At 37.2% G+C, this 21,815-nt stretch overlaps 3 protein-coding genes and 1 long non-coding RNA gene across 9 annotated transcripts; 2 read left to right on the top strand and 2 right to left on the bottom strand.

Annotated features, from left to right (window-relative positions):
• Positions 1–10: 10 nt before the first annotated feature.
• Positions 11–7,030, bottom strand: LOC310718457. Of its 2 annotated transcripts, none has more exons than XR_014531160.1 (4): positions 6,568–7,030; positions 1,049–1,279; positions 261–398; positions 11–82 (listed from the first exon to the last, which is right to left on the bottom strand). It is a non-coding gene; the product is annotated as an uncharacterized lncRNA (long non-coding RNA). The 2 variants fall into 2 exon arrangements; XR_014531161.1 differs by lacking the exon at positions 6,568–7,030 and adding an exon at positions 2,399–2,557.
• Positions 7,031–7,241: 211 nt separating this feature from the next.
• LOC310718141 (uncharacterized protein) lies at positions 7,242–12,382 on the top strand. Its single transcript, XM_083526720.1, has 16 exons — positions 7,242–8,101; positions 8,656–8,732; positions 8,869–8,935; positions 9,064–9,190; positions 9,324–9,395; positions 9,497–9,605; positions 9,711–9,807; positions 9,881–9,983; positions 10,074–10,214; positions 10,315–10,477; positions 10,676–10,761; positions 10,925–10,975; positions 11,126–11,504; positions 11,614–11,790; positions 11,885–11,997; positions 12,153–12,382. Exons 1-16 carry the CDS (start codon positions 8,028–8,030, stop codon positions 12,216–12,218), a joined length of 1,902 nt encoding a protein of 633 aa, XP_083382846.1. The 5' UTR covers positions 7,242–8,027; the 3' UTR covers positions 12,219–12,382.
• A 956-nt stretch (positions 12,383–13,338) lies between these two features.
• Positions 13,339–16,339, top strand: LOC310718120 (H-2 class I histocompatibility antigen, Q8 alpha chain-like). Of its 5 annotated transcripts, none has more exons than XM_083526682.1 (7): positions 13,339–13,490; positions 13,818–14,084; positions 14,354–14,629; positions 14,896–15,204; positions 15,279–15,521; positions 15,733–15,759; positions 15,855–16,339. In XM_083526682.1, exons 1-7 carry the CDS (start codon positions 13,436–13,438, stop codon positions 15,860–15,862), a joined length of 1,185 nt encoding a protein of 394 aa, XP_083382808.1. In that variant the 5' UTR covers positions 13,339–13,435; the 3' UTR covers positions 15,863–16,339. The 5 variants fall into 5 exon arrangements, with proteins under 5 accessions (XP_083382808.1, XP_083382809.1, XP_083382812.1 ...); XM_083526683.1 differs by having other exon boundaries at positions 13,341–13,490; positions 15,315–15,521; XM_083526686.1 differs by having other exon boundaries at positions 13,344–13,490; positions 15,363–15,521.
• A 1,678-nt stretch (positions 16,340–18,017) lies between these two features.
• LOC310718633 (uncharacterized protein) lies at positions 18,018–20,455 on the bottom strand (the record flags this gene model as incomplete). Its single annotated transcript, XM_083527545.1, has 6 exons — positions 18,018–18,298; positions 19,322–19,344; positions 19,424–19,531; positions 19,634–19,672; positions 19,753–20,100; positions 20,413–20,455. The coding sequence occupies 6 exons, from the start codon at positions 20,453–20,455 to the stop codon at positions 18,215–18,217; spliced, it is 645 nt and encodes a 214-aa protein (XP_083383671.1). The 3' UTR covers positions 18,018–18,214.
• Between the last annotated feature and the right edge of the window lie 1,360 nt (positions 20,456–21,815).

Raw genomic sequence — 21,815 nt, 5'->3', positions numbered from 1 at the left:
CAGGCGTAGGTGATGACAGTCTGCTCACTTTCGCCATCTTCTCTGCCAGTCCGCCTGCAGTGTTGTCCACAGACATTTCCGCCTTTTAAATCAGCACAGAGTCTTTATTATCTTCTATAAAAACTCTCCGATTTCACGATTTTAGAATCCATTTACAAGATTAAAGGAAGGTTTGTAAGTGGGCTGTGGGTGTTAGGTGTGTGTGTGTTTGAAAGTTAGAGTGTGTGAGTCACAATAACATAGCAAACAACACACTTTACCTTTTATCTGCTTCTCCCAATACACACACTCAGCTTTTAGGACATCTGCATCGCGATTAACTTTGATTGGGTTGTCGTCAGCGGTTAACTTCATATACGCCCCAGAATCATTACAGAAAAACACCCACTGGAAATTTACTGAAAACACACACACACACACACACACACACACACACACACACACACACACACACACAGTCAAGGTTTATGTGCAAAATATAAACTATAATTATTAGGTTATACAACTAGCATGACTTGAGATGCAAAATGGCAATAAATTCATGCCCAAATTAACGTCAGAACATATAGCCCTAAGCAAACAAATAAAAAAGGCAATTTAAAAAGTACTTAAATTCAGAAGTCACATTCTTAATACAAAACTCAGTTGACATGTCAAATTATGACAAAGTCATATAACTAGGGGGAATTATTTGTAACTGGACTAATCCATGGACAGATTTCTGTGCTGTGGTCCCAACAAATCCTGTTTTATTCTGCAACTGTGAAACAATGACAAACGGTATGGCCAGATTTGATATCGTCTGTGTTTTAATTGCACAGTGGTGAAATCAATGTTCTTGAGTATTGTTTCTGCTCAGTGGCATAGAAGTGAGAAAATCGCTGTACAGTTCAAATCTTCTTAAAACATTGTGACCTTATTTTATAACTCGTCATTAATGTGTGTTTTTTAGAGTTTGCAAGTGGGCAAGCTACTGAAATCAATTGAATGCAAGAGTTTTTAAAGTTTTTGTTGAATTCTAGAGATCAGCATTCAGTTAAAATCTCACCTTTAGTCTGATTGGAGTCTTTCATTACCGAAGACAAGTGGAAATCTAAGTCCTTCAAAACACCTTGGAGATACTGGGAGAGACTTTGACACTCTTCCTCCGTCCTGTTCTCCAAAGTCCCAGGGGTGTATAACAAACAGGTGTCATTCATTTGAAAAGAAACAAAAACTGTGGCATTGGTTTTATCCTGAACCAGAGTGCCATTGTACAGTATGGAAACACCGTTGGAACCTGGAAAAAAATAAAGAATATACACATGAGACCTATGACTACTTTAATAGTAGAAAAGTAAGTCATACATTTTTTCTTACAAAGAATTTTTTTATTACAGTCATTTAATTACAATTTTCTTTAAAAAAAAAAAACGCACTTTTTTTTGTGGTATGTTCCTAAAATTTGTTAATCAGTGTTTGAAAATTTTTTTTTTTTGACAGACGTACAAACTAGACAAAAAACTGTTATGTACAATGAGGTCAGGGGCAGGTGAGGATTTAGTTGAGTTCAGTTTTACAGAGATACAGAGGTTATAAAGTTGAAATGTATAAGTTTACTGACTATAAGTTTATCACTTATAAGTTTATCCCTAATGCGTGAGCCAGTGGTGACTGGCAACAGAAAACTCTTTAAAATGCGAAGAGGAAGAAACCTTGACTCCAAAAAGAACCCGTCCTCATCTGTGTGGCACCGAATGTCCATTCATTACACTTCCAATTTACACATATATGAACCCCAAAGAGGTAAAATTATTAAATTCTTATTAACTTTTGGTTTGGTTTCCCGACCTGGCTACCCTGATCTTTGGTTTTGACTTTGGACTTGTTTTTTTCATTTGGGGTTTTGCTCTGCCTTTATTGTTCTGTTTACTTGTTCTGGTTCACAGCATTGTGACATTTTAATATAATGAGCGGTGTCTCCAAAACTGCAGCTCTTGTGGGATGTTCCTGGTCTGCAGTGGTCAGAATCTATCAGAAGTGCTCCGAGGCTCATTGATGCTTGTTGGGAGAAAAGGCTGTGTTCACAGAAAATAATATATGGAGGCGTTAATGAGCACATGCAGTGAATTTTATTACAGAAATCTGACTATTACAATGCAGTGCTGCCTGAGGGCCCGAAGATCACAGCCATCCCATATTGATTTTCCATATTGAGATTTCTTCAGATTCTTTGAAACTTTTGATGATATTATGTTCTGCAAATGATCTTTAATTCTGAGAAACTCTGCCTCTTTAAGATACACTATTTCTACTCAATCATTTTACTGAACTGTTGTTAATGAACCGTATTAGTTGCTAAATGTTTTTGAATTTTAAAAACACTTACTTTTTTCAGACTTTTGTTGCCCTGTAATACTTCCAGCACAACTTAATGCCAAAATCCAAATGAGGCAATTCATTCTGGTGAAACACGATCAAATAAGTAAATATTCAATAGCAAAACTAACAACAAAAAACCAAAGAAATGTCGACGAGCTCCGACACGTTTGACGGCTAAGAGCAAAAAGAGCGTGTGTTAGCGTCTTCTAGAGTGTTCTAGCACAATCCAGGAAACCCGTGAACCAGTGCCAAAAGTCAACAAAGTTACAAATTAAAAGTATTATCGCTAGGTAAGATACAATTTATATACATGAATTTGATTAGCAAGCACAGTTGATTAGGTAAGGCCTAAGATTATAAAAAAATATATATATCAATAAATAAATAAATAAAAATAACAACAACAACAAATATTTGATACAGGAAAAGCTTGCCTTTCAATAAACCTATAAAACTAGCATGGAATCTGTCACGTCATTCCTTCCGCACACCACCATAGTGAACCACAGCTAACAAAATGGTGTCTCATTGGACTACAGTTCCCAGAATCCTCTGCCTGGGAACTAATTACAGACTATTTTTTTTCGTTCTTAAAATTGCACTTTCAGACATGCATAGAAAACTCGCTCTGGTCACCGTGTACAGACCCCCGGGGCCCTACGCTGATTTTCTTCATGAGTTTGCTTGTTTTCTCTCAGACCTCTTGATCAGTTTTGATAAAGTGTTGCTTGTAGGAGATTTTAATATTCATGTAGATGATGAAAACGATGCCCTAGGATTATCATTTGTCGATTTACTAAACTCTTTTGGAGTTAAACAAAACGTCACCAGACCAACCCACCGTTTTAACCACACACTAGACTTAATAATATCCCACGGAGCAGACGTCACTGATATAGATATTTTACCTCAGAATGATGACATCACAGACCATTACCTCATACTGTTCACACTACCGGTAGAGCAGATTAACTGTGTTTCACCACGGTATCGACTTGGTAGGACTATTATTCCAACCACTAAGGACAGATTCATAAATAACCTGCCTGATTTATTTCAGTTTCACATTAAACCCATAACTGCTGATCATCTTGATGAGATGGCGAACAACATAGACCTTATCCTCACTAGCACTTTAGACACTGTTGCCCCCATCCGGTTAAAAAAGGTTCGAGAACAAGCACCTGCACCTTGGTATAATAGTCATACGCATGCCCTAAAGAGAACAACACGTAATCTGGAGAGAAAATGGAGGAAAACTAAATTGGAGGTATTTAGAATTGCGTATAAAGACAGTATGCTTAGCTACAGACAGGCGCTAAAAGCTGCTAGAGCTAAACACCTGAGCAAACTCATAGAAAATAACAAAAACAATCCCAGGTTCCTTTTCAGTACAGTCGCTAAAATAACAACAAATCAGGGATCTGAAAAATGTGTTCCATCACAGTTTAGTAGTGAGGACTTTATGAATTTCTTCACTGAAAAAATAGATAACATTAGAAAAACAATTGTGTCAGTTCAACCTCTGACAGCATCTCCCGACACAATCGTACTTACAACCCCACAACTACACTGTTTTACATGTACAGGACAGGAAGAGCTGTATGATGCTATTATGAAAGCTAAATCAACAACATGTCAGTTAGATCCAATTCCCACTAAACTACTGAAGGAAGTGTTATATACAGCTGGTGAGCCTCTTCTCAATATTATTAACTCCTCACTATCGTTAGGTCATGTCCCTAAATCCCTCAAGTTAGCAGTTATTAAGCCCCTCATTAAAAAACCTAATCTGGATCCAAACACGCTATCGAATTACAGACCCATTTCAAATCTCCCATTTATGTCTAAGATTTTACAAAAGATTGTCGCTGCCCAGTTATGTAACCACTTGCAGGAGAACAATATCTTTGAAGAGTTTCAGTCAGGTTTTAGGCCCCATCATAGCACAGAAACTGCTCTAGTTAAAATCACTAATGACCTGTTTTTAGCTTCAGACCAAGGCTACATCTCCCTATTAGTTTTACTAGATCTTAGTGCTGCGTTCGACACTATAGATCATGATCTTCTCCTTGATCGCTTACAGAATTACATCGGTATTCAGGGACAGGCATTAAGCTGGTTTAAATCCTACCTGTCTGATCGTTACCATTTCGTAGATTTAAATGGAGAGCTATCCAGGATAATGCTAGTAAATTATGGCGTGCCACAAGGGTCAGTTCTAGGACCCCTGCTTTTCACAATATACATGCTTCCATTAGGAAATATTATTAGAAGGCATGGAATTAGCTTCCATTGTTATGCTGATGATACCCAGCTATATATTTCATCCAAACCAGGCGATACAGCTCAATTAGCTCGCATAACTGAGTGTGTTGAAGAAATAAGAGATTGGATGACCCATAACTTTCTGCTATTAAATTCTGATAAAACGGAGATTTTGCTCATCGGCCCAAAAAATAGTACACAGAAGCTCCAGCATCTCAGCCTGCATTTAGACGGTTGTTCTGTAACTACTAGTTCAACGGTAAAAGACCTGGGAGTTATTTTAGACAGCAACTTATCTTTTAAAAATCACATCACTCAAGTTACAAAAACAGCCTTCTTTCACCTTAGAAATATTTCTAAGCTAAGAAATATGTTATCTATATCTGATGCAGAGAAGCTCGTCCATGCGTTTATGACCTCTAGAATAGACTACTGTAATGCATTACTAGGTGGATGTCCTGCATCATTAATAAACAAGCTTCAGTTAGTTCAGAATGCGGCAGCAAGAGTTCTTACTAGGTCAAGAAAACACGATCATATAACCCCAATCTTATCGTCCCTACATTGGCTTCCTATTAAGTTTCGAATAGACTACAAACTACTGCTACTCACTTATAAAGCACTAAATGGTTTGGCTCCCATGTATCTATCCAGTCTTTTAACACGCTACAATCCGTCACGCTCCCTAAGATCTCAAAACTCTGGGCTTCTAGTAGTTCCTAGAATAGCAAAGTCCACTAAAGGCGGTAGAGCATATTTACATTTAGCTCCTAAACTCTGGAATAGTCTTCCTGACCGTGTTCGGGGTTCAGACACACTCTCCCAGTTTAAGTGTAGATTAAAAACATATCTTTTTAGCAAAGCCTACACATAACACACATCACACACATCACATCACAACCTTGTGCTCCAGAATATATGATTACATGCACATTATCAACTTGTGCTGTTAATATCATGAACAGCAGCTACGCTAATTCCTCTCCACTGCTTCTCTTTCTCTCCCCATCCCGAGGCATCCTGAGGTTTGGCCAGCTCCAGTCACGTCCCACCTCGTGAAGATTATGGACCTATGGATGATCATGGAGAAGTAGATGCCGAGTGTTTAAAGGCCCTGGCATGGAGAAGCTGATGCTGGATCTATGATGATCACAAATTGTTCTGTATTGTTGAAAGATTTATGACCAAACTCTTGATGTCACCCATATGAGGATGGGTTCCCCTTTGAGTCTGGTTCCTCTCAACGTTTCTTCCTCATATCATCCAAGGGAGTTTTTCCTTGCCACTGTCGCCACGGCTGCTCATCAGGGACAAACCCACACCATTCACCTTCACTGTTGTTTTCTGTAAAGCTGCTTTGAGACAATGTCTGTTGTGAAAAGTGCTATACAAATAAACTTGACTTGACTTGACTTGACTATTCCCAGTTCCCAGCAGGAGGACTATACATGGGACACACAAATTGTTATTGTTTGGTCAATGCCAGCCATTGTTTCAGCGTCTTGTTATGCTATGTACCATGTTCCATTGCTTTCACGTGTTTACCTACGTTTATGATTGTTCGCGGCCTGCCACGACCTTGGATTACCCTTTTGTCTTTCCTCTGATATACCTGTTTACTGTTGTTGACCCTGCCTGTTAACCACTCTTGTTTTAAATCCTGCGTTTGGATCCTCTAACTCGGTCCCCACGCCTGTCACGCCATCGTCACGCCATCGTCACGCCAAGTCAACCCGTGTTACAGAATCCTACTGCATGTTTTTCGTGATCACAAGTGAATTTTCTCGTGACCTTGACATAACGAACGTCGTTTCCTCGTGAACTGCATCTAGAACCTGCTCCTTTGCTGAATACACAGAAGAATGAAGTACATCAAGAACATCATTTAAGATTAATTTGGATATTTGGCATAGAAAAAATCTTTTTAATCACACTCACCAAATATGAATTCAATTTCACTCTGGATGAAGCAGCTGGCTTTTGTCATTTCAGCCATATACGGGACAACAAACAATAAAATGGAACCACATTCCCTCAGGAACAAGGTTCTACACGAAACAACATAAATAACACAAACTCATTCATTCTTACATTCATGTATGTATTCGTAATCCAACCTCCTGCTAGAGTTTAGAGAAGAAACGAATTAAGAGCATCAGTTCAAATATTTCAACCCTATTAAATAATTCAAGATGTGACACCCAGATGTTCTTAAACCAGGCTCTGCCTATGCCCCTGTCCCTGCCCTTGTCCTCAGTTAGACCTGACCCAAACTACAGCAGCTCTTCCTATATTAAATCGCTTTTACCTGCAGATCCCTGGAAGAAATGAATGGTGAAAAGGGATAAGACGTTCATGGTGACAGATTCGTGCTCCATTCCTGGAGAGGAGAAGAAATCTTTCTCGTCTGCACTTTTGGAACCCACTCTGATTTACAAATGCGGTGTTGCAGGTTGTGGAAAAACCAGAGGCCTGACTATAGTCGATCACAAAAAAAAAAATAGCTTTAGTGCTGCCATTAAAAACATAGTGTGAATAATATTTCAATGCATAAATATGACCCAAAAAATTATTACAATGAAAATAAATAAATAAATGGTGAAACACGTCGACTGAAATGTCAGATTCTTCTTTAACTCTTCTACTTTCTGTATCTTCTGCTCTGCATTCAGGTTTTTCAGCTTCTCCTGATGTTTTGTCTCGTAGTTCCTCTTAGATTCAATTCCTTAATTACAGCCACATTCACTCCATAAATAACACACACGTGTTTACCGCCAGTGTCAGTAAACATCTACTCAGAGTCAACTTTTCTATTCACCACTGTGAGGCGCTGTTTCACAATAAATGTAAAATAGGGTTAAATACATCAACAGAAGCTCGACTTGATTGACGCTGGAATGTTCTCAGGTAGTCTAGTGCTTAGTAAGGCAGCTGAAGCGCTGCATCTGTAGTTTGTGTTATCAGCGCTTCATATCGCCGGGACATTAATAACAATAACAATAATAATAGATCTTTATTAAATCATCTGAGTTTGACACCCCTGATCTATGTGAAGACACTGATCATGTTAATGATTTCTTACAATAATTACCAACAATGTAGTGTTGGTAATAAGTATTAAAAGTTGATGAAAAAACCCCCCACAGAAACACACGAAATGCATACATGCATTAATATGTTCATGCATTTCGTGTGTTTCTGTGGGTTTTTTTTTCCATCAATGTTTCTGAAACTATGTGTATTATGTGTAATGGCTCTGGGAAAAGATGTAAATAATAGTAGTGATTTTGAGTATAAATGTATTTGTGAAGCTAACTGTAAAGGTGACTGACACCATGTGGGTTTTATGGTGTGTTTTGAGCAGCAATAAAAAAAATCTCGCTCCGTTATGACGTCACATGGCGTCTGTTTTTTTTCATAAAAGCAGTTGCTTTTGGAGTTGGTGGTCATTCGATTTCATCGATCACTGGAGGTAATTTGGTTATTTGATCCTCTAAGCGATATTAAGGTAAAAATTATATTCAGCGGTGGGTTGTTGTTACACGCAGCTTCCACTGGGTGTCAGTGTGGTGATGTTTTTACAGCTTGTAGAGCAGATTATTCACTCCTGATTCTCGTCTACATTGGAAACGGGAAAATCAGTAGACAGAAAAAACACGTCTACGTGTTTTATGTAAACCTGTATTATTTTTTTTACATGCCATTATGTGTACGACGGCGTGTTAGGACCACTACAGGATAGAAAAAAAATACCCCATACTGACCCTAATTTCTTAATTTGGTGACAATAACTCATTTACCGCAATGTAACATTGTAACAAACATGTAACATGTAACAAAAGAAAAAGGCGGATGATCAGCGTAACCTTCACAAACTACACAATAGTGTTGATCCTATTAGTTTTTAACCAAATAAATGCACAATAAATGCTATGTGAAAGTATTGGTGAGAGCTGGTATGACTTACTCACCTTCTGGAATACATTTATAATAAACAAAACCAAATTTATTCTTAATGTTCCACAGAAATAGGCTGAAAATGGAAACCATAAAAGTTCCTGATGATCACACACCATGTCCTGGGAACAAATCTTTGGTTTCAGGTGCAAATCAAACACACACAGACACACACAAAAAAACTCCTGAAAAACTTAACATTTTGAACATTGTAGAATAAACAGCATGTATAAGATATAGAGTTGTATAGAATTATATCTCTAACTGAGGTTTTGATTCTAGACGTGAACGTCGTGGATCAACCTCAAATACCTCAAGAGACACTTCTGTTTCCAGGTCCTCTTATGAGGTGAGACCCGCATTCCCTTCTCCTAAAGTCTCTTCTGCTTCCTACACTCACAATAATCAGCAGTGTTTTAAACTATGCAACTGTGCATGGAGATCGACATAAAACAGCTGTTCTAACATCTGTTGCAGGGATACAATGCAGAAAAATAACCTGATCCAGTTCATCCTACAGACACAACAGTTGTGTCTCCAACACAACCAAGTGGAGAACTATTTCTTTTGGCAGATCATGGAACTGTCCTGCAATGAGAATGGAGTATGTACAGAGCTGAGCTTCTTCTTAATCATAATCTGTATATAAATGAATGTAGTACAGTTGTAATATAACGCTATTGACATTGAAGAGATACGAATTGACGTGTAATTTTACTGATATTTCTCTCCGACAGAAAGTGAATATGTGTAAAATCGCTCCTCTCCTCTTCAATGGTTACAGCATGCTGAAGAAGAAGGCACCAGAGGTCTGTATATCACTCCCCAGTATCAGCATCTGTCTGATTGTGTCACTGTGCAATGTTTTGTATCAGTATTATGTGGACTTACTTGACAGTTTCTTCTACAGCTCAACATGAACCTCAAGACCTGGTGCATTCCTCTGGTGCAGCTTTTGTACTCCTCAGGGTTGGATGATGAGCGCAGAGAAGCTGTGATTATGATGGGAGATGATTTAGGTATGAATACACTCCACTATAACAGCTTTTTTTTTCTGAAATTGACATGTACATTAAGTGTCCTGGATCCCTGATCTTCTCATGCATGGTCACTCTTATCTGCAGCCTCCAGAGGTCTGATCTCCGCAGCGCACCTCTGCTACGTGCTGGCAAAAGTGGAGCTGGGGTCACGCAGCCAGTTTCAGCTGATCGGATGTGACAGGTATGGTGCGTGTGTGTGTGTGTGTTTGTGTGTATGTGGTTTTTGCTCCTAACAATTATTTTCTTGACACCAGAATACCATTTGGCCTCATGGTCCAGGAACAAGCCTTCATAAGAACCGAGATGTACGAATACATTCTGTCGCTCTCCTCAGGACTCGCACAGCCGAGCTTCCAGGTTGGAATTGACCTTCATTTGGTTTTTCATGGACATTGATCTGTCAGATTCAACCAGTTCACTGAGAATGATTATCTCTGTCTCTTTTAGATCTTCAAGTTATGTCATGCCAGCAGGTTGGCTATGTATGGTCAGTTGGATTTGGCCCGTGAATACTGCAAGACCATTGCTATGGCAGCCCTCTCTTTCCCCGACAGCTTCAAAAGGACCTTTTACAATCGCCTTCTTTCGGTAAACAAGACAACTAATAATTGAGATTATGGTTGCCAGGTTTTCAATTGAAAGTTAAATCATTTATGACAAAAATATTTTTTTCTTTTCTCTCTTGTAGATGTCTTTAAAACTGTTTGAAGGGAACAGAACAAAACCTGACTGGCTGATGAACATCTGGCAGCTGCGAGACATTAAATTAGCGGATACCAAATTAAATATTCATATATACGAATGCTGCCGGAAACCTGGCAAGAACCTCACTTTGAAGCCTCCTAACCCAGGTATGTTAGCATCACGTACAATAGCATGTAACTCAGTGACTCCTAAATCAAAGCATACACACAATGACACGTGCACAGAAATAGCACTGGAAAGGAAGATCTTTTGAGTTTATCAGAAACTTCAGAAATAAATTAAAAAACACCTCTCAGTACAGGTGAGTAGAGTTAATCATCTTAAATGCTAAATCTGTTTTACAGGTGTGTTTCATTCATGGTACACCGTTGGAGAGGCGCTGGGGAAGGGACACGTCTTTGCAGGCGTTCGGAATAAAGACGGTAAAACGGTAAATGTTCTCTTTCATAATCTTTTCGCTGTCTGACCATTATAGCTGCGGTTTTTAAAAAATGGGGTCCCACCAGGGCAGGTCCTGCTTGTGTAGGGGCATTTAAAATTCCCATGCAATGTTGGCTTGAAGAACCTACTGTTGATGTTTTGTGTGTGAACAGGTCGCCATTAAATACATTGACAAGAAAGGCAATGCCAGACTCACAAGTGTTGTAAGTAAACATATACGGCACTTTATAGAGGCTATAAAGTTGTCACTGTTGCACCAGTTGTACTTACCCATCCAAACATTTTCCAACGTATCATCTCTATTGGGTGTAGATTCGATTCACACTGCAACTGCAACTTTGTTGTCATTTCAGCCCAGTAGGATGTACGAGGTTCCTTTGGAGGTGGCGTTGATGAAGGCTGTGTCGGCTCAACCTCGCTGTAACAACGTGTTAACTCTGTTCGACTGGTTTGACATGCCCGATTACATCATCATGGTCATGCAGCATCCCAGTCCCTGTATGAACCTCAGCGACTATCTTCAGCTTCAAAAGAATCCTCTGTCTGAAGCACAGGCTCGTGAAATCATGCGGCAGGTGGTTTGGGCGACTCGGCACTGCGCCGCTCGCGGGGTGATACACCGTGACATCAAGGCAGACAACCTCCTCATAAACACTGAGACGCTGGTGGTCAAACTAATCGATTTCAGCTGTGGTGATTGGCTGTTGGACACGCCCTACACAGATTATTTAGGTAACATCAGAACAGATATCCAAGAGAATCAAATGGAACGTAGTGGTGAAGAGTGATTGTGATTATTTTTGTGACATTTGCTGATGGTCTTTGCCTCTTTTACTTTCAGGTGCTAATTTTTTGATGCCACCCGAGTTTCTATTACACGGAAAGTATATGGGCATTCCTGCTACCATCTGGAATCTGGGCATAATCCTGTACAACTTGTTGACCGGAGACTACCCTATAAAAATAGACAATGATTTGTACTTTGGGCTCCTAAATCTTCGTCCTGACATGTCTCCAGGTGAGTCCACAAAGAGAAACCTTTCAGCAGAACAAGTGGAAATGTATCAGTTTGTGTTTGTATCTCACCCTTTGTCTCATCGCTGCTCACACAGAGTGTTTCGAGCTGATAATGTGGTGCCTGGAATTGAACCCAGAATTGCGTCCCAGTTTCGAGGATATCTTTGGGCATGAGTGGTTTGAAGGTGGAGTCCAGGACAATGTCCAGGTAAGACAGTTAGGAGACGTGTAGATCTCATTCCTATGAGCTTCTGTAACAGAGACTGAGGTGATTTATGTCATAATATCAAGACCATGTCGTTACATGAAAAAACTAAAGTCACACATTTTATTATGCTTTATTTTATTATTATTATTTTGCAGATCCCTCCTGAAACCAACAGTTTGATTTACACACATAAAGACCCAAACACACCAGAAGAGAAGTAAAACATAAAAATACAGGAAAGCAAATAACATGACAGGAATAAAAATGATCATTATTACTAAACTAATAATTTCAAATAAAGGAAAGAGCAAACTAATAAATGTTGTGGTGTCTGTTCCTTTCACACCAATGTGCCTTTGCGATTGCGAAGAACATGAGATGATGCTATGGCACATGCTTACCGTTGTTAAGTCTTTAGTTATTTTCAGGATGCCGCAATCTGCTGTTGATCTTACCAGAGTTTTTTACCACAGTATTTATAGTAAAAGTGATACACCATGACATCAAGTCCAACAACTTTGAAGAACATGTTTACTGGGCAAGAGAACCTGCTGGGTGACTTTGGTATTGAACATGTTGGATCATGATTCCCTTCACTAGCACTCTTTATCTGAACCTGTACCATCCAGGTTTATAGCTGGTGTGTTACAAAAGAATATATATATATATATATATATATATATATATATATATATATATATATATATAGTTGGATAAGCAAATGCATTGGATAAGCAGTAAAAACACTGTGGGCAAAAGGTTTTAATTTATTTTTTAAATAATTAAATAGTCTAATTATACAAATATGTGATTTCGAGAGGGTTAAGTTTTAAGTTGGTGAATTAAAACCACCATCGGAGGTGAAAGACACACTCAAGGATGAGCCTCAGGACTTTTTGAAACACGGCTGCACAGGTGAGATGGCGTCATGTTTCTACAAGTCCTTGTCACATGACTATATATCACGTGGCTTTAAACCAAAATTAAAGTACATTAGTAAACATACAATAAGGTGAAGCTTGAGGAAAGTAAAAAAATAAACCAAAATTGAGTAAAAAATGCGATAAATAAGGTAGAAGAACCTTTTTTTGTATTATTTAGCAGGAATCCTTTTCTGTCACATATGTACAATTGTAATATTTGCCTATTTTACGGAAACTATCTATCTATCTATCTATCTATCTATCTATCTATCTATCTATCTATCTATCTATCTATCTATCTATCTATCTATCTATCTATCTATCTATCTATCTATCTATCATATATATAATATATATAATATATTATCTTTCATATGACCCCAGTGTAAAAAGGTTCCAGATGTTTATTTACACTTGTTGAGACCTGAGATGGGTTCATATGTATGTATGGAATGTGGTGTCAGCCTTTATTTTGACATTCCTGGAAAGCAACATTTTTGGGCACAGCAGATATAATGGAGTTTCTACTTCTTCTCTTTACTCTCTTAAATATTCATCTGTCATCAGCAGGTAAGTTAAAAACGATCATTTGATTAAAAGCTACATGCTAAAATGTAAATATTTGTGAAAGATTGACAGTAGAGGATGATTGTGCAATTTTGTCGATCTCACATTGCACTTTAAGGAAACACGCAAGGTGTGTATTTCAGTGCCTGCAGGTCTCAGGTCTTTGCAAAGTCTCAGGCCCAGAGCCTACAAAGCCCACTTCCAGTGGCTTCAAAATCTATTTAAAATTAAATGCAGACTTTAAGCTTTAATTCAAATTCGAGTTTAGAAAAATAATGAATAATAAATTTTTGGAATGACATAAACGCATTGGCATTGGCATTTTCACAGTCCCACACACTCTGTGGTACCGCTATACTGCCGTCACATCTGGAGGAACCTTCCCAGAGTTCACTGTTGTTGGTCTGGTGGATGGAGAGCAGTTTGTCTACTACGATAGCAACATTAGGAAGATGATTCCAAAGACAGAGTGGATTAAGAAGATTGGAACTTATTATCCACAGTACTGGGAGCAGGAAACACAGCGCATGCAGGATCAACAAGCGCGCTTCCAAAACAGCCTGAATATAGCGATGCAAAGCTTTCATCACACCGCAGGTGATTAGCATTAAATATTAAATGCATAAGACAAGGTCATATTTGATCAGCTTTCAAGCTCTACATACAGATGTTTTAATTGTCTCTGCAGAGATAACGTGATGGTTGTGATACTGTTTGAACGCATCACGTCTTTGAAATCCGCACACAAGGAAAATGCTATGTAAACCGATCACCAATGATACAATTCAGAATTGCCAATGAAAAAAATATGTTGCCCGTGTGTGTGTGTGTGTGTGGGTGGGTGTGTGTGTGTGTGCTGTATGCAGGAGTTCATACACTACAGAGGACGTACGGCTGTGAACTTTATGATAACGGCACCACTAGAGGACACGATCAGTTTGGATATGATGGAGAAGATTTAATCAGTCTGGACATGAGCTCTCAAACCTGGACTGAAACTACTTTTAGAGCTCGGACCTTCATGAATAAGTGGGGTTCTTTAGGAATCAATGCTAAATTCCAGAAGAGCTACCTGGAGATGCAGTGTATTAGTTGGTTAAAGCAGTACCTGGGTTACAGCAGGGAGACCCTGGAGAGGAAAGGTACACACACACACACACACACACACACACACACTGATTTCCTTCAAAGCAGAAACTAATTATTATTATATATTGTAAACGCCAATAATTGAATTTAGTTGCATATTATATATTTTAGTTGAATAGATTTTATTTACATTATGTTGTATTTGATGGATTCAAAATGAAGCCAGCAGCAGAAGTAGCAAGACTGACCAGAAGATACAATACTTGTTTAGTTCGCTGCCATTCACGTTCTAACCATCCTTGACTGCATGTTTCTGCAGTTCGTCCCGAAACATCATTTTTCCAGAGGGATTCGTCTTCTCCAGAGGTGGTGTGTCATGCTACAGGTTTCTTCCCCAATCCAGTGGACATCTCCTGGCAGAAGGACGGACAGGTGGTACATGAGAACGTGTTGCTCGGAGAGACGTTACCCAACGGGGATGGAAGTTTTCAGAAGAGGAGCATTCTGAAAGTCTCGGCTGAGGAGCTGCAGAAACACAACTACACCTGTGTGATTGAGCACAGCAGCTTGGAGAAGGAGATGGTGCTGCCTTTCGAGAGATTCGGAAACGGGCGCGGAATCCTGAGAGGTCGGAGAACCACATTTGGTGAAAGCTGATTTGCTGATGCAGCAGATAATAAAGACACTGTGTTGATTTAACAGATGTTGGATCAGATGTTGGAGCAGATGATGGATCAGATGTTGGATCAGATGGAGGATCAGATGTTGGATCAGATGTTGGGTCAGATGTTGGATCAGATGTTGGATCAGATGTTGGATCAGATGTTGGATCAGATGGAGGATCAGATGGAGGACAGATTGGGACCATCGTTGGTGTGGTCGTGGCTCTTGCTGTTTTAATTGCTGGTTTTGCTGGAATTGTGGTCTGGAAGAAGAAGAACTCTAGTGAGTGGAGGAAGGAGGCAGATGAGAAGTTGCCAAAGAACAGATTTTCACTTTCCAATTTTGGATTTGAATAATGTTTTACATGTTATGAAGTTGAAATGATAAATTAGACACAACAATAATCAGATTCTGACTGATTCTGATAAAACACAGATTTTATATAAAAAATTTTTTTAATCCATCCAATAATATTCCATCATCTGTGTTTCAGGGTTCAGACCTGTTCCACCCAGATCTTGTAAGTGAATCTTTATGATCCATAAATTTTTTTATTCACTACAGTGTTTAGTTGCGGTCTTTTGAATTCACTTTTTGACTAATTTTTGTTTACAGCCCTTTGAAGGAGAAACTTCCACCAACAAATCCTAAAGCGTAACTGTGTGTGGTTCTGCTGCAGTGAGACCTTATGATGTTTACAGTGTTCTTACAGTTGTTGTTGTTGTTGTTGTATGTGGGTCAAATATATGACAGTTATTAGAAGAATCGACTCATCTATTGTATCACCTTTCAGGTTGCAGCTCTGTTTTTTTTGTCAAAGCCTCGTAGATAGACAAATATTAATCATTATATAGTGGATGTTTGGTTTTATTTCTGTAATTTGGTTATAGATTTTGTTGTCATTCTGTATTTCACTCTTACATATTGTATTATGGTATCAGGAAAATGGACCTTTTGTATTAACGGAGGATGTAGTATTAGGTATCAGGTATTAGGTATTAAGTTTTTTTTGATGACCTTAATCTGTTTTTTGTTTACACTCTGCTAAGATGGTGCTTTTTTTTTTAAATTCATGCTAATAAAAAATAAGCAGAGCAAAATGAGTTGATTTTTTTTTCTCTGAGTAACTCGTACGCTTATTACGCGTTATTTAAGAAAGCTAACAAACTAGCTTAACAAAGAAACATGTTAGCAGTAAACGTTGGCGATTCTACAAAATGGCTAGTAGAGCAGCAGGATTTCTGCCACCGCAGTTTTTGTTTGAAGGGTCTGAAGATAAACATGACCTTTGTGAAACAAGATTCCTAGACGATTTACATACTTCAAAGTTAAAATAAATTTCATGAGCCCTTGTCGATGCTAACGCAGGACAGCTAGTCAAAGACAGACGGAAGAAAGCTGATTGCTATGCTGAATTAATAAAACGTATAGATGATAAAAGCCTATTGTTGATAAGACATGAAGCTGCTGATGATGGCAGTAAAGCCCTAAAAATAATGAAACAGCATTATAAATATGTACATGTTAACCCAGTTACACATGACGGACAACGAGAGTGTTACTGATTATCTAATGAAAGCAGAGAACATCATCACAGCACTAAAAGATGTGTGAGAAACCATGAGTGATGGGTCGACTACAGCCAAGATTCTCCACGGACTAGCAGATTCTTTCAAGCCGCTAGCCGTCCACCTAACACAAAATGAGGACACACCAAAAGAATCACCTCCACTTAAGAACCCTTCACACATGATTGAGTCAAAAAGTGAAATGCACAAATTTGCCAGATGTAAACAAAGAACCTGGAAGAAGCAAGCGTGCAAAACAAATAACATCCTAGCAACACTGAAATGAGATTCGTTAACCCTAATGCAAGTCAAGCCCTAACGTGTGAACATTTTACTGAGGTATAAATGTTTTAAATGTGTACATTTCGGCTGAGGTTTTAATATCATGTTTGCAGAGCGTACTTGCCTTCCACCTAGTGGCCATAAAGGAAACTGCATCATAAATAGGCCGCCACTAATAAGCATCCAAAAAGCCAGTACGAAACGAAAAATATTTGTATTCACTAAACATTTGTTTTACATATTTATTAAGACATTCATTAACAATTATATACATTTAAACAACCTTTTATACATATATATCGAATACAAATTATTTTATTTCCCCACTTACATTTCAGTGGCATAGGCCTCCTGCAATACCAATGTAAACCACCTGGGGGCAATCAAAAGACAATGGGAGCTAAGACGGCTTATAACACTTCGTATTGTATTAAAAACTTTTTTTGACAAATGATCATTTAAAAAAACTGATGAGAAAAATGTTTAAGATGATTTTATTTATACACTCCACTAATGTATTTAATGTATAAACTCCTTCTTATAATAATGCATAAAAAAAGAAACGTGTCAAATGAACACTATGGTAATGTTTGCTTTTTTATTTATATATCAAGATAATGAAATGATAAAAATGGTCAGATGTGAATATTTTCAAAACACACTAATTACTCAATTTCTTGCAAAAAAAATCATAAAAAATCTGAGATTCAACAAATTATTTCGCCTAAAACTCCAAACAGATTAAAAAAACATTGCTATTTGATCGGTAAGATTTTATGGGACACACTGTTCTCACACAGCATCAGCATCAGTGAGCAGTTTTTATTCCCAGAGTCTCTACAAATCAGTTTTATTACACTGGAAGATTTCATACAAGGTGTTAATAGTAAAAAAAATTAAAATTTATAAAAATTTATAGAATAAAAAAAAAAAATCAAGAAATTCTCTTGAATGACAATTTCTTTTTCTGTTATTGTGATTTTATAAATGATAGAATGTTCTTACACAGATCATCATCATGTTTGATCTGATTCTTGTTTAAGTGCACAGTAAATGAAATGTAAGATTACATACACTCATCACTGCGTTTGACAGAAGAATACACAACGTGTTCATCCAGTCAGGTCATTCATCAGGTCTCTTTCTCCTCTTGGGTTTCTTTTTTGAGAACTTCAGTGGAGCGTAATGCGGCGTGTTCGAGTCAGAATCCTGCAGCCACACACACAAAACACACACACAACACACACACACACACACACACACAAAACACACAGACACACACACAAAACACACACAGAAGATAAAAATACATTCAGTGTTTTTCCTTTAGATGTTTGGAGATGATAAATTCGGCTAATGTAATCAAAGATATTTTATAATGTTTTTGCTATTTCATTATTCATATCATGTTTAATCCAAACATCAAGAACTCCAACACAAATCACTTACAAATGAAAGTTTTTTTTTTTTTGTCAGTGGAAATTTTTTTATATAACTAATAAACCATATATATATATATATATTTTTTTTTACATTATATATTTACACTGAGAAATGTGTAAATTATGACTATTATTAAAAAAAATTCTTATTTAATTTATTATTTAAACATAAAAGTCAAATGATAAAAAATGCATAAAATACCATAATGGCAAAACGAAATGTGCCTGTCCTGCAGCCAAAAGGAAAACATAAAGAAATATATATTTTGAATTGAATTCTGAATATTTGCAGTCTGAAAAGATGCTTCATTGGCTGCTATGAAGTTATGAATAAATTATATTACAGGTTAAATGCTAATATACATTTATTTGAATAATTCAAAAATGTTAATGTTTGTTTTTTGTTTGATCTTTTTAAAATAGATAGATAGACAATTAGATAGATAGACAATTAGATAGATAGATAGATAGATAGATAGATAGATAGATAGATAGATAGATAGATAGATAGATAGATAGATAGATAGATAGATAGATAGATAGATAGATAGATAGATAGATTTAGGTATTTCACATTCAAAGTCTTTATGCAGTTTGTAGTTGGGAATAAATACACATGAGGTAGAAGCCTGTGAAGCAGTGAAACACAAGTGTGTGTAGTGTAAATAGTTCCAAACATTCACTGATGGTGCTTCTTGGTGTTTAGCTTTCTAATTGTTTTTATAAAAAAAAATGTATATACAAAATATTCGGATTTAGAGTTTAAATTAATCGGTAGTGTCAGATTTACCTCATGATCTTCTGTTTCAGCACCTAAAGCAACACAACAGAAACTATTATTATTATTTTTATTATTATTATTATTATTATTATTTTTGGAGTAATATTTTACCTCCATGTGTATTTCTGTGCTTCAGCAGGATGAAGATCAGGACACTGAGAAGAATCACAACGACTAAACCAAACACTGCATTCAGCACGAAGATCGTAGAGAAGCAACCTGAGAGAAAACATTAAAGAAAAATGTACTGATCTTTAAACTTGAATTTTATTATAATTTACAAATGTACAAAAAGCCTGCGGTAGAATAAAAACATCAAACCTTTCTCTTTGTTTTCAGTAACAATGGTTTGATTTACTCCTAAAAAAGAAAACAATATTTTAATAACCTCAGATTCCCAGTGAAGTTTTACTGCATTTATAAAATGTATAGATATTTACCTTTCACGTGTAAATATGTCGGGTTTCTGAAGGTCACTTTATTTAGTGCCATGGAGCTGCAGTAGTACAGTCCTGTATCAGAGACGTTCAGTGCAGTGATGGTGAGAGACGTGTTCTCGCCCTGAACAGACATCACCAGGCGCTCAGTGTCTTTAAAGAAGTAACAGTTTTGGGATGGAGCTGATGTTCTAAATCTTTTACAACCTACAAGAAGTGGAACTGAATCAGTGGTGTGTTTGAACCAGAAGATGAAACCTGCATAGATCATCTCATGTTGGCACCAAATAGTGACACTTTCTCCAACTTCTGCCTCCAGTGTGAAAGAGCACAGAGTCTCTGAGAGCAAACCTAAATATATATAAATATATAGCATTAGAACAAATCTCTCAAAACGGATCTGAATAAATGAAAATAATCGAATTATTTTTTATATGAAATAACGAAAGGGAAATTTGAAGAAATATTTTTGTTCCAACTACACACACACAATACAAAATACATATTACATATAACAAATATATACAACCAATCAATTCATTTATACTGTGTCATAACAGCTGTAATGTGGTGTATATTATAAATACGGTTCTTATGTTTGCCTACAAAAAATGAGAGATTTTTTTATTTTAAAAAGCAATAAATCAGATTATTAGCGCTTACCCATGGCACAGAGGAACACGAGCAGAATTTTACACAGAACCATCCTGAAAAGATTCTGTGGGGGAAAAAAACAACTGAAGGGGCTATCTGTGTGTGTGTGTGTGTGTGTGTGTGTGTGTGTGTGTGTGTGTGTGTGTGTGTGTGTGTGTGTGTGTGTGTGTGTGTGTGTGTGTGTGTGTGTGTGTGTGTGTGTGTGTGTGTGTGTGTGGGGCGGGGGGGTGTTTGGTAGGTTGATGATGTGTGTGTGTGATCTCTTTGCAATATTTCTCAGAGACACCAGTGAGACATTGCTTTTTCTCCTGAGAAAAAAAACCCCTCGAGTTTCATTAGAGAATCTGCTGAATTGATTTTAATAATTAATAGCAATAGTAAATAAATAAATACATATGGAAAGAAAGGAAGTGGGATGTTTAATTGAGATCATGTTTGATTTGATCCTCTCTAAAATGATGTAAAGAAAAGTACACTGGTGATATTTCTAGTGTTTTTCAGTGACCTCTTTCACTGAAGTCAAACAAATTACAATAGAATGATTGTAAATGTAGATTGATAAAAATCACACTTGTTCCTTATGTTTTCATGTTAATATGAGTATTATTTATATATAGAATAATAATGCATATGTACATATGTTGGTAAGTGAAAAATGTGAGAAAGTAGCTGGTGCATGGTCAGAATGATCAAACGCAGGTGAGAGTATCTGCAGTTGTGCGTGCAATTGTCAGGTCTGTGGTTGGAAACTGCTGAAACCATAAAAGAAACAGTTGTTGCATGTGTTTGAGTGGAGACGTGTGGTTTTAAGAGAAGACTGAGTAACTCTGCCAACATGACAGTTGACCAGAGGTGGAAAGTAACAAATTACATTTACTTATGTTACTGTAATTGAGTGGTTTTTATTGCATATTTTTACTTTTTAAGTAGTTATTAAAACCTGTCATTTTACTTACACTTAAGTATGCTTTGTTTGAAGTATTGTACTGGGTAAACAAACAAACAAATAAATAAATGAATAAGAATAATGCAAGGGGGAAAAAATCATTTCCCAGAAACTACAAGACAATGATGTAGACCCAGTTAAAAGCAAAATGCCAAAACAAACATCTGGTCATATTTAAGTGACTACATTGACTTTAAATTCAAGAAAGTCACCAGTCTTATTATGCAAAAGCATTATGAGCTGTGTTTGCAGAAGATAACTGATCTGGCAGCTTATAAAATCTCGTCATCAAACCTGCTCAAGCATGTAGGTCAATAATAATAACTTATATTGCTAAATTACAAAGTTGCTGTACAGTGTGACATTGCTAATATTGAGTTGGAAATTTAACGGGGAATGCGCGGAAAATTGTCACTGCATAATAAAGCTCTATTACCAGTGTGACGATTTAAGTGTCATGAAATGA

The sequence above is a fragment of the Silurus aristotelis genome, assembly GCF_946808225.1.
Source record: "Silurus aristotelis genome assembly, chromosome: 23".
NCBI lineage: Eukaryota > Metazoa > Chordata > Actinopteri > Siluriformes > Siluridae > Silurus > Silurus aristotelis.
The sequence above is the reverse complement of the archived record's forward strand: the minus strand, read 5'-3'. Positions and strand labels throughout refer to the sequence as shown.